The sequence below is a fragment of the Mytilus edulis genome, chromosome 7 (genome assembly GCF_963676685.1).
Source record: "Mytilus edulis chromosome 7, xbMytEdul2.2, whole genome shotgun sequence".
In the NCBI taxonomy this organism is placed as follows: domain Eukaryota; kingdom Metazoa; phylum Mollusca; class Bivalvia; order Mytilida; family Mytilidae; genus Mytilus; species Mytilus edulis.
The window spans coordinates 77,722,077-77,735,606 of NC_092350.1; the positions used below are offsets into that span (position 1 = coordinate 77,722,077).

Genomic DNA, 13,530 nt, shown 5'->3' on the forward strand with positions numbered 1-13,530 from the left:
AGATCTGTTAATTTGGTATTGCAAATTTGCATATCTATACTGTAAAAGCAGAAATATTTGGATAAAATTTAATTTCGTTTATTTGGTGGAAAGAATACATCCATAAAATTAAACCTCCACAAAAATTTACCTACATATAATATCACTTCCATTTACTGGAGACCTAGAAATTAAATTCCCTAGAAATCTTATATAGAGACAAAACCACTAAATTTTCACCCCAAGAAAATGAATGTTTCTACTGTGAATTTTGACATAAAATAGTTGTGGTAAAAGATCATAACAAGAGGCTGTCAGAAAGACAGCTAATCAGATTTTCCTGCAGACATTACATTTTGCACAGAAACCACTGTAAACGACATTTCTTTAATATTTCAAGAACCATAACTCCTGAACGGTAAAAGTGAAAATTGTCATTATCCTATTTGACCTCCATTTTAAAATTTGAAAAGCTTTGGTTGAATAATTCATGAGTAAATGCAAAGACATCTTTCAAGCATTTTTCAATATTTTAAGAAACGTAACTCCTGAACAGTAAAAGTGATAAATCGTCATTATCCTAGTTTAGTCATCAGTAATCACATTTTAAAGATTGAAAAGCTTTGGTTGAACGATTCATGAGAAAATGCAATGACATAACTGGAAACACCATTTTTCAAACTTTCAAGAACCATAACTCCTGAAAAGGAAAAGTGAAAATAGGCTTAACCTCCCGCTTGATGAACGGAAATAGTGCAAGAATACAGGTGGTCACTTCTATCTGGTAAAGGACCCTATAAAGGCGTGCAAAATTGACGACATTTTTCCAGTCAACTACAAGTTTGAATGAGGTCTTTTCATTTTAAATTTTACCAAATTTTTGGAATGCTGTTATTTTAATTGAAAACCCTCTTCTACCAAAGCTCTTACAAAGTTAACATTGCATTATCAAATTATGTGTAAGAAAAATACTACAGGAGTTTTAACTGACATGATCAGAAATATTTCTTTTGTATAATGGCATCATTATACAGGTTATATAAATAACACATAGCTAAGGAGGTGATAGAGCACACAAAACATAGAGATAAAACATTGTTATTTGAGCCCTAAGTGAAGACACAATTTACAAATTTTTCATTTTATATTAAATATTGATGTAAATTCAATTCATTGTCAATAAATTAATGATTTCATATTGCTCCACATTTATTTATATGTCTCATGTATTCATGAGGCACAGACGTTATTTGTTATCAGGCATAACTGTAGAACCATAAAGCAACACACCTGAAATTCAAATTTGATTTGTATTTTGTGGTAATAAGCATTGTGTATCAGTTTCATAACATTTGGTTGAAGCAAACTAAGGTTAAAGAATGGAAAAGAAAAATTCTGGAATTTGTCTCATTTGTAAAGGGACATAACTCTAGAACGGTCAAGCATTGTTATAATTTTCATAACATTTGCATAAGACAAACAATAGTTAGAGACCAGAAACCAACTTTGGGAGGTTCTTATGTATGTATGTACGTCCTTCTGTCCAAAAGTTGGTTTCCACTCTCTAACTTTAGTTTGCCATAACCAAATGTTATGAAACTTATAAAAAATGCTTATTATGACAAAACACATATCAAGCTTGTATTTTGGTTGTCTCAATTAGACTGTTGTAGAGTAATGCACCTTTACAAATGGAAAAATTGCTGATTTTTTTGTTTTCTTACTTAGAGGGCTTGCGGGTCTAAATCAGTTTTTTTCCCAATATAAGATTTCGCTATATTTTACTATAAATGAACTTTATCTTATACTTAATAGAAAAATAAAATAAAACAAGAATGTGTCCCCAGTACACGAATGCCCCACTCGCACTATCACTTTCTATGTTCAGTGGACCGTGAAATCGGGGTAAACCCTCTAATTTGGCATTAAAATTAAAAAGATCATATCATAGAGAACATGTATACTAAGTTTGAAGTCGATTGGACTTCAACTTCATCAAAAACTACCTTGACCAAAAACTTTAACCTGAAGCGGGACAGACGGACGGACGGACGAACCAACGGACGCACAGACCAGAAAACATAATGCCCCTCTACTATCGTAGGTGGGGCATAAAAATATAGTCACCGTTCCTTTACACTCACAATCTGCCTTCCAAAGAAGCATAGATATCTGTAAATGTACTTTTTTTCTGTTGAACTAATAGGAGTATTTTAAAATCAACATTTTCTCATGAGTAATAGAGGTAATTTTGAAATAAATAAAGAACTAAATTAGTTTTCTCGTTTGAATTGTTTTACATTGTCATATCGGGGCCTTTTATAGCTGACTATGTGGTATGGGCTTTGCTCATTGTTGAAGGCCGTATGGTGACCTATAGTTGTTAATGTCTGTGTCATTTTGGTCTCTTGTGGATAGTTGTCTCATTGGCAATAATACCACATCTTCTTTTTTATAAATTACAGAAATTGCAAAAAATTTACTATAGTTTAGTTTAGTTTAAGTACAGCTTATTTGAAAATGAAAATAAACAAGAATGTTTCCATAGTACACGGCTGACCCACTCGCACTATTATTTTCTGTGTTTAGTGGACCGTGAAATTGGGGATTAAACTCTAATTTGGCATTTAAATTAGAAAGATCATATCACAGGGAACATGTATACTAAGTTTCAAGTTGATTGGACTTCAACTTCATCAAAAACTACCTTGACCAAAAACTTTAACCTGAAATTTGCACTATCATTTTCTATGTTCAGTGAACCGTGAAATTGGGGTCAAAACACTAATTTGGAATTAAAATTAGAAAGATCATATCATAGGGCACATGTGTTCTGAGTTTCAAGTTGATTGGACTTCAACTTCATCAAAAACTACCTTGACCAAAAAATTTAACCTGAAGCGGGACGAACAGGCGGAAGGACAGACGGACGGACGAAGGAATGGACGCACAGACCAGAAAACATAATGCCCCTCTACTATCGTAGGGGGGGGGGGCATTAAAATATAGGTCACCTAATGCCAAAATGTGGCATTTTTGCACCAAAGGAAGATAATTTGGAGCTTTTCAATTATATATACGCTTTAAAAGTAGTCAAGGGCTAAAACAAATTGATCTTTTTTAATGATTTTGTACCATATGATAAAGTAACAACTAATAAGTAATAAAACTAGAGGCTCTCAAGAGCCTGTATCGCTCACCTGATTCTACTTGGGTTTTTGAAATCATATGAAAAAATATAAAATTTGGCTAAAAGTGACAACACAACCTCATTGATAAGGAAAGGAACATGTTTAATTTCATTCAAAAGTCCCCCACTGGCGGCCATCTTGGATGGCGGATCGGCTACAAAGTAACAACACTTGGTCAGCACCTCATAAGGAACATTCATGCCATGTTTGGTTTTATTCAATTCAGTGGTTCTCTAAAAGAAGTCATTTGTATGCATTTCCCATAGGGTCCTATGTTAAACTAAGTCCCCTGCTGGCGGCCATCTTGGATGATGGATCTGCTACAAAGTAACAACACTTGGTCAGCACTTCATAAGGAACATTCATGCAATGTTTAGTTTTATTCCATTCAGTGGTTCTCTAAAAGAAGTCATTTGTATGCATTTCCAATAGGGTCCTATGTTAAACTAAGTCCCTGCTGGCGGCCATCTTGGATAATGGATCGGCTACAAAGTAACAACACTTGGTCAGCACAACATTAGGAACATTCATGCCATGTTTGATTTCATTCCATTCAGTGGTTCTCTAAAAGAAGTCATTTGTATGCATTTCCCATAGGGTCCTATGTTAAACTAAGTCCCATGCTGGCGGCCATCTTGGATGATGGATGGGCTACAAAGTAACAACACATGGTCAGCACGGCATAAGGAACATTCATGCAATGTTTAGTTTCATTCCATTCAGTTGTTCTCTAAAAGAAGTCATTTGTATGCATTTCCCATAGGGTCCTATGTTAAACTAAGTCCCCTGCTGGCGTCCATCTTGGATAATGGATCGGCTACAAAGTAACAACACTTGGTCAGCACCACATTAGGAACATTCATGCCATGTTTGATTTCATTCCATTTAGTGGTTCTCTAAAAGAAGTCATTTGTATGCATTTCCCATAGGGTCTAATGTTAAACTAAGTCCCCCGCTGGCGGCCATCTTGGATGATGGATTGGCTACAAAGTAACAACACTTGGTCAGCACTCCATGAGGAACATTCATGCTATGTTTGGTTTCATTCCATTTAGTGGTTCTCTAGAAGAAGTCATTTGTATGCATTTCCCATAGGGTCCTATGTTAAACTAAGTCCCCCGCTGGCGGCCATCTTGGATGATGGATCGGCTACAAAGTAACAACACTTGGTCAGCACTCCATAAGGAACATTCATGCTATGTTTGGTTTCATTCCATTTAGTGGTTCTCTAGAAGAAGTCATTTGTATGCATTTCCCATAAGGTCCTATGTTAAACTAAGTCCCCCACTGGCGGCCATCTTGGATGATGGATCGGCTACAAAGTAACAACACTTGGTCAGCACCCCATAAGGAACATTCATGCTATGTTTGGTTTTATTCCATTCAGTGGTTCTCTAAAAGAAGTCATTTGTATGCATTTCCCATAGGGTCCTATGTTAAACTAAGTTCCCGGCTGGCGGCCATCTTGGATGATGGATCGGCAACAAAGTAACAACACTTGGTCAGCACCTCATAAGGAACATTCATGCCATGTTTGGTTTCATTCCATTCAGTGGTTCTCTAGAGGAAGTCATTTGTATGCATTTCCCATAGGGTCCTATGTTAAACTAAGTCCCCCGCTGGCGGCCATCTTGGATGATGGATCGGCAACAAAGTAACAACACTTGGTCAGCACCTCATAAGGAACATTCATGCTATGTTTGGTTTCATTCAATTCAGTGGTTCTCTAAAAGAAGTCATTTGTATGCATTTCCCATAGGGTCCTATGTTAAACAAAGTCCCCGGCTAGCAGCCATCTTGGATGATGGATCGGCAACAAAGTAACAACACTTGGTCAGTACCTCATAAGGAACATTCATGCCATGTTTGGTTTCATTCCATTCAGTGGTTCTCTAAAAGAAGTCATTTGTATGCATTTCCCATAGGGTCCTATGTTAAACTAAGTCCCCAGCTGGCGGCCATCTTGGATGATGGATCGGCTACAAAGTAACAACACTTGGTCAGCACCTCATAAGGAACATTCATGCCATGTTTGGTTCCATTCCATTCAGTGGTTCTCTAGAAGAAGTTCAAAATGTAAATTGTTAACGACGACGACGACGGACGACGACGGACGACGACGACGGAACATTCATGCTATGTTTGGTTTCATTCAATTCAGTGGTTCTCTAAAAGAAGTCATTTGTATGCATTTCCCATAGGGTCCTATGTTAAACTAGGTCCCCGGCTAGCAGCCATCTTGGATGATGGATCGGCAACAAAGTAACAACACTTGGTCAGTACCTCATAAGGAACATTCATGCCATGTTTGGTTTCATTCCATTCAGTGGTTCTCTAAAAGAAGTCATTTGTATGCATTTCCCATAGGGTCCTATGTTAAACTAAGTCCCCAGCTGGCGGCCATCTTGGATGATGGATCGGCTACAAAGTAACAACACTTGGTCAGCACCTCATAAGGAACATTCATGCCATGTTTGGTTCCATTCCATTCAGTGGTTCTCTAGAAGAAGTTCAAAATGTAAATTGTTAACGACGACGACGACGGACGACGACGACGGACGACGGACGCCAAGTGGTGAGAAAAGCTCACTTGGCCCTTCGGGCCAGGTGAGCTAACAAATATGTACGAAAAAAAATTGTTTTATTATTTTCTTAAATTTTTATACCCTTGAGCCAGCCTCAACCAAATGTTATGAAACTTATACATAATGCTATTTACACCAAAACTCACAATCATAGGTTTGAACGTTGTTTTCAATTTAGACTTAAAATTGAGAAAGGAAATGGGGAATGTGTCAAAGCGATAACAACCCGACCATAGAGCAGACAACAGCTGAAGGCCACCAATGGGTCTTCAATGTACCGAGAAACTCCTGCACCCGGAGGCGTCCTTCAGCTGGCCACTTAAAAAATAAGTATACTAGTTCAGTTATAATGAACGTCATGCTAAACTCCAAATTATACACAAGAAACTAAAATTAAAAATCATACAAGACTAACAAAGGCCAGAGACTCCTGACTTGGGACAGGCACAAAATTGTTTATATGTAAATCTGATGTCATTACCATACCTGGCCAGCTAAAGCTGTTATGAACACAGTGCCCATGGTTGCAAAGAATTTAGCCACACCACTTAGTCCAATACACCAATATGCCACTGTGACAAAGAACAGTGGCTGTAATAGTATCAAGGGGAGCTCACTGGTACACTTGGCAAGGAAGTAAGCTGACAATCTATACCAACCTCCTGCCCTCTCTTTGTTTATTACAATTTTCTCTAATGGAACTGTAAATGAAAAAAAAACATGTAACTGATTCCCACAATGTTAAATAGCTTTAGCAATAGTATTAAACACATTTGGTCAGTATACATTATAACCAGATGCTCCGCAGGGCACAGCTTTATACGACCTCAGAGTTCGAACCCTGAACAGTTGGGGCAAGTATGGACACAACATTTAAGCTTGATACAGCTCTGAATTTGGATTGTGATTAAATACACAACATAGGTTTCTGACACAGAATGAATGTGGTCTAAGAACTTAAATTTAAAATTTTTAAATTGGACATGCATTTACCTATTATGGTCCAATATCCAAAATCTAAATACATGGTTAGATTCAGCATATCAAAGAACCCCAAGAATTCAATTTTTGATGAAATCAAATAAAGTTCAATTTTGGACCCTTTAGACTTCAATGTGGACCAACTTGAAAACCGGCCCCATAAGCAAAAATCTTAATACATGTTTAGATTCAGCATATTAAAGAACCCCAAGGATTCAATTTTTGTTGAAATCAAACAAAGTTTGATTTTGGACCAACTTGTAAACTGGGCCAATAATAAACAAGAATGTGTCCATAGTACACGGATGCCCCACTTGCACTATAATTTTCCATGTTCAGTGGACCGTGAAATTGGGGTCAAAACTTTAATTTGGAATTAAGATTAGATCGATCATATCATAGGGAACATGTGTACTAAGTTTCAAGTAGTTGTGACTTTAACTTCATCAAAAACTACCTTGACCAAAAACTTTAACCTGAACTTCGCCCTTTCATTTTCTATGTTCAGTTGACCACGAAATTGGGGTCAAAACTATAATTTGGCATTAAAATTAGAAAGATCATATCATAGGGAACATGTGTACTAAGTTTCAAGTGGATTGGACTTCAACTTCATCAAAAACTACCTTGACCAAAAACTTTAACCTGAAGTGGTACGAACGAACCGACGAACGAACGAACGAACGGACGAACAAAGGCACAGACCAGAAAACATAATGCCCCTCTACTATCGTAGGTGGGGCATAAAAATCTAAGTACATGTTTAGATTCAGCATATCAAAGAACCCCAAGAATTCTATTTTTGTTAAAATTAAACTAAGTTTAATTTTGGACCCTTTGGACCTTAATGTAGACCAATTTAAAAACGGGACCAAAAATTAAGAATCTAAATACAGAGTTAGATTCGGCATATCAAAGAACCCCAATTATTCAATTTTTGATGAAATCAAACAAAGTTGAATTTGGACCCTTTGGGCCCCTAATTCCTAAACTGTTCCTAGACCAAAACTCCCAAAATCAATCCCAACCTTCTTTTTATGGTCATAAACCTTGTGTTTAAATTTCATAGATTTCTATTTACTTATACTAAAGTTATGGTGCGAAAACCAAGAAAAATGCTTATTTGGGCCCCTTTTTGGCCCCTAATTCCTTAACTTTTGGGGCCAAAACTCCCAAGATCAATCCCAACCTTCCTTTTGTGTTCATAAACCTTGCGTTTAAATTTCATAGATTTCTATTTACTAATACTAAAGTTATTGTGCAAAAACCAAGAAAAATGCTTACTTGGGCCCTTTTTTGGCCCCTAATTCCTAAACTGTTGGGACCAAAACTCCCAAAATCAATCCCAACCTTCCTTTTGTGGTCATAAACTTTGTGTTTAAATTTCATAGATTTCTATATACTTAAAATAAAGTTATAGTGCGAAAACCAATGTGTCTTCAGACGACGACGATGACGACGCCAACGTCATACCAATATACGATTTCTTGCGGTCGTATAAAAATGTCTTTGAAAGATATTTTATATATGTCCACTCAGATAGGTATCACATGTAACTACCACTGTACAAACTGGACTAGCATTAACAAATATGAATTTAACTTACAAGGGTTGTGCTTAAAACAGATACAAGTAGCTGTGTGGGAAACCATTTTTCCTATCTCAATATTCTTGATAGCAGCTATTGAGTTGTTCACTTTGGTGAGTAATGTTTACTTGTATATAATATGTCATTGCTGTCTTATGGTCATAAGAAACCTCAAATTAAAAAAAAAAATAATGCATATGATTTTTTATAACTCAATGGATAGTTTTTATCATAAAACTTATGTACATATATTTTTTTCTGAAGAAAATTCTTTAATTTGTTCATATTTAGAAGAAGTTTACTTTATTTTAATTGCTTCCTTCCAGGAAGCAAATCCCGGACATATTTTCTGTATGCAAAGTGACCTCAGTGTGACCCCTCTCGTAAAAATCTGGTGATCGCAATATGCATGGATGTCCTTAAATAAACTATTATCTGATTGTACATGTTAAACACGTGCTCAATATCCATGCTTCTTTGTTAATTGTTGACAACCAGCAGACAATTGTTAAACTTCAGCTTCAAAACACAAATTTAATTACCTGCCATATTTTCACAACAACACTGACCGATTGAAAAAAAAATGACGATTATTCGAAATTTATGCGAAAAAAATTATAAAATTGTGCACAGAAGACTAAGTTTATGATGCTTGTATGCATTGGTTCAAGAATTGGAATAACATTATTTTTCACCGGTCACTCATTTATTATGACTTTAACAAAATCATAGAACTTTTAAAAATTGATTGGACTGTTATATTCATCAAAAGATTAAAGGCATCTTTCTGTTCATTTTTTTTGTGTCTAGTTTTACATTTGTAAAAATATATTGTTTGTTCTTGCATTTGTCAAAAAATGTTTTTCATTTTTGACATTTGTTTATCTTAAAATTAAGAGATTAGACCAAACTGGCATTTTGCAATTTTGTTCAATAGTCTGACTCACAATGACATCACACAATAGTCTGACTCACAATGAAATCACACAATCAAAATAGTATACAATGTTCCTTTGGTGAGTAAACATCAAAATTTAGGTGAACAAAGTACTCATCTCTTGTTGTGATCATTTGATACTTACATGAAGTAACAGCGTCAAACATTGGAATAAATCCCCAGTGCATTCCAATAAAAAATACCTGCAAAAATACTCTCATAAATTAAATATTCAACACATTTACAAAATGTCTTCAAAACCATAGTTATAAGATTGCCTAATAAGTGAAGCCTGATCTAAATTCAATTCATACAAAATCTGATACATCCTGATGAAAGATATCTTTCAACTGGCAGGGTGCGGATAAAAGAGCAGATAACAGAGCATGATAAACAAGAAAAAAGTCAAAAACTTGATTTTACTAGGTTTGTTTACGTTCTACCATGTTTTACTGAAAATGTACTACGAAATTTAGTAACATCATTTGTAATGTTTTATTTTTGATTCTTTTTTTGTTAAACATCACATAATTATATATAATATCCTATAGTAACATTAACAATAGACAATTATCAAGTCACATACAATATACCAATTGTTTTGTACTTCAGGGTTTTTAATTTTGTATACTTTATGCTGATGACCATCTAATCATCTAATCAGCAAAATATGTCAACAATAAAAGATGCAATTTACTTTTTAAAGTGCTATTGTCAATAGGATGCAATTTTAATCAAAAATCCAATATCAACTGATTAAAATCAACATAAAATACATCATTACAAATTATTTGTTTTCTATATATGATATTGCATAACATAAAGGGGAACCAGCTCATATTTTGGGAATGACAAAAGTAAATAAATCAATTGGGAACCAGATTATGCATGATTACATTGTATAAACTATAAAATTTAATTGTTTATTTCTTCAGATTTGGTGTTTTATACAGATGCAAGCACTTTGTTCTAGCTGAAGATCATTCATACATTCATGTAATTTATATACATGTATTAAATGGGAATTAGCTACCAGGTATATAAATAAACAGCAGCGCTATGAGCGCTTGATATGTCCATCTTGTTTTCAAGAAGACTGAAGTTCAATAACTTCTCAAAGTCAAATCAGAAATTAATAAAAAATCTTAAGGGAGCTTACATAGATATAAACAATTCACCAAAGTTTCATGAGACCGACTGAAAGCAGTTTGGAGTTATTGTCAGAAAACTAAGTGTTTCAAAGTGTGTCTCCAGTTATACTCACTGCTCCCATTCTGTCTCTTAGTGTGTCTTCAGATCTTGGAAGTTGGAACCAAATCAGGCTAACTATAGCACAGATAATAACATTTTCTATTATCTTTGTTTTATCCAGAATTCTGCCCTTTGACAACTTAAATGATCTAATTGTCAAATTAGTGTACTGTGTAAAAAATCCTGTAGGCCATTTTGTAGTCTCTTCTATGTTCAATTTGGAATCTTTATCTATTTCCATTAAACTTGAATGGACATTTTCTGGAAAAAAATTTTTTTTTTTTACTCAATGCTGGAATCATTTAAGTGCTGATATGGAAAATTCTTACCCAATAACTAATCAAAACCACAAACCTAACCCTAACCCTAACAATGCTAGTGCTGTGACTGAAAATTCTTACCCAATAATTAATCTAAACCATAAACCCAACCCTAACTTTAACCACTTTAAGTGCTGTGAGAAAGATTTTATACACAATAAATAATCTAAACCTTAAACATAACCCTAACCTTAAACATGCTAGTGCTGTGAAGGAGATTTCTTACACAAATAAAATGCTTCACTGAGTGTAGCCTGATACAACCGCTTAGGTTGAACCTTGAAGTGGGGGGCAATATTAACATATTAACATGTTAACAACACCTCAATTTTGGCAAAAACAGTTAACAAAAAATGCATAAATGCTGATAACAGTTAACAAAGTGGGATGAAAACAGTTAACAGCTTAAATTGATCTCAGATAACAGTTAACAACACCTTGAAGAGGGCCATAACAGGTTAACACAAAAAAGGTATTGCTCCCCCCTCCTTGAACAGTTGTGGTAAATTTGGATTGTGATCAAATTTTTGACATAGTGTAGGTTTCTGTCACAAAATTAATGTCAAGATCTTACAAATCTATTGCACAATACTGTGCAATTAACGCTTCTTCTTGAAAATTTGAAAAAAATTGAAATTTGAAAAAAATTATTTTGAACCCCTTAAAAAATTGGAACACTCCTAACTTTTTGAATCCCACATTGGAAAATAACCCCTTTCCTTTGTAATATGGAGCCTTGTAGTACGATTACAGAGAGATTTATTTTCTTAAACACAAGTTATTGTCTGGAAACTAGAAAAATGCTTGTTTTTGGCCCTTTTTGGCCCCTAATTCCTGCATGAATTGGTCAATTACCCCCAAACTCAATCCGAGCCTTCCTTTTAGGATATGAAACCTTGTGGTACAATATAAGAGAGATCCATACACTCTCACACTATAAATAATCTTAACCCTAAACCTAAGCCTATCTCTATACCATTTTAAGTGCTGTGAGGGAGATTTCATACACAATTAATAATCTAAACCCTAAATTTAACCCTAACACTAACCATGCTAGTGCTGTGAAGTATATTCCATACCCAACATATAATCTAAACCCTAAACCTAACCCTTACCCTAAACATTATATAATAGTAATTGAAGAACTGGTCATAATCGTGATACATGGACTGCCAATAGGACAGTGGTATTGACTGGGACAGTCGACTATGGCTCAGTCTTTATTTCTGTCTTAGTTAATAACACTGTCTTGTAGGCAGTCTATATATCAGGATCATGACCAGTTTTTCTATAACTTTTTTGCAAGTAAACAGAACTAGAGGCTCTCAAGAGCCTGTATCGCTCACCTGACTCTACTTTGGTTTTTGAAATCATATAAAATATACAGCTGCGCCATGAGCGCATGATACGCCCGACGTCTTGTGGGGAAGTTTTATGCAATAATCATAAATAGTTTCTGAGAAAGTTTGAAGCAATTACCATTTATTGCTTTTGAGACACGGCGGGACATGTGAAACCCCCCCCCACCCTGTTTTTTTTTTACAAATATCACTAAAATAAAATTTTGAATTAAACCAAAAAGTATACAGATCTTTAGATTAATATAACAAAGAAGTGTGTACAGTTTCAAGCAATAATCATAAATTGTTTTTGAGATACAGCGCGACATGTAAAAAAAACCCTCCCCTTTTTTACAAAATACTCAATAACTCAAAAATAAAATTTTGAGTCATCACCAAAAAGTATACAAATCTTTAGATTAATATAACAAAGAAATGTGTAAAGTTTTAAGCAATAATCATAAATCGTTTTTGAGATACGGCACGACATGTAAAAACACCCTCCCCCTTTTTTATAAAATACTCAATAACTCAAAAATGAAATTTTGAATCATCACCAAAAAGTATACAGATCTTTAGATTAATATAACAAAGAAAGTGTGTAAAGTTTTAAGCAATAATCATAAATCGTTTTTGAGATACGGCGTGACATGTAAAAAACCCTCCCCCTTTTTTACAAAATACTCAAAAACTCAAAAATGAAATTTTTAACAGCTGCGCCATGAGCGCATGATACGCCCAACGTCTTATGTGGAAGTTATATGCAATAATCATAAATAGTTTCTGAGAAAGTTTTAAGCAATAACCATATATTGTTTTTGAGACACGGCGCGAAACCCTCCACCCTGGTTTTTTTTTTTTACAAAAAACTAAATATCAATAAAATTTTTGAATCAAAACCAAAAAGTATACAGATCTTTAGATTAATATAACAAAGAAGTGTGTAAAGTTTTAAGCAATAATCATAAATCATTTTTGAGATAGGGCACAACATGTAAAAAAACCCTCCCCCTTTTTTACAAAATACTCAATCACTCAAAAATGAAAATTTGAATCATCATAAAAAAATATACAGATCTTAAGATTAATATAACAAAGACATGTGTAAAGTTTTAAGTTATAATCATAAATCCATTTTGAGATATGGCGCGACATGTAAAAAAACCCTCCCCCTTTTTTACAAAATACTCAATAACTCACAAATGAAATTTTGAATCATCACCAGATATTAAGATTAATATAACTAAGAAGTGTTTAAAGTTTTAAGCCATAATCAAGAATCGTTTTTGAGATACAGTGCGACATGTGAAAAAAAACACACCCCTGTTTTAGTTACAAAGTGCCGTAAATCAAAAAGT

General features: G+C 34.5%; 1 protein-coding gene across 2 annotated transcripts in view; it reads right to left on the reverse strand.

The window, feature by feature from the left end:
• Positions 1-13,530, reverse strand: part of LOC139482275 (uncharacterized) — a 70,676-nt gene that overhangs the window by 11,930 nt on the left and 45,216 nt on the right. For both annotated transcript variants that reach the window (XM_071266073.1, XM_071266072.1), the window contains 3 exons: positions 10,526-10,773; positions 9,407-9,464; positions 6,242-6,456 (listed from right to left, as the gene is read on the reverse strand). In XM_071266073.1, coding sequence (XP_071122174.1) covers positions 6,242-6,456; positions 9,407-9,464; positions 10,526-10,773 — 521 coding nt within the window. The remainder of the gene's footprint in view (positions 1-6,241; positions 6,457-9,406; positions 9,465-10,525; positions 10,774-13,530) is intronic.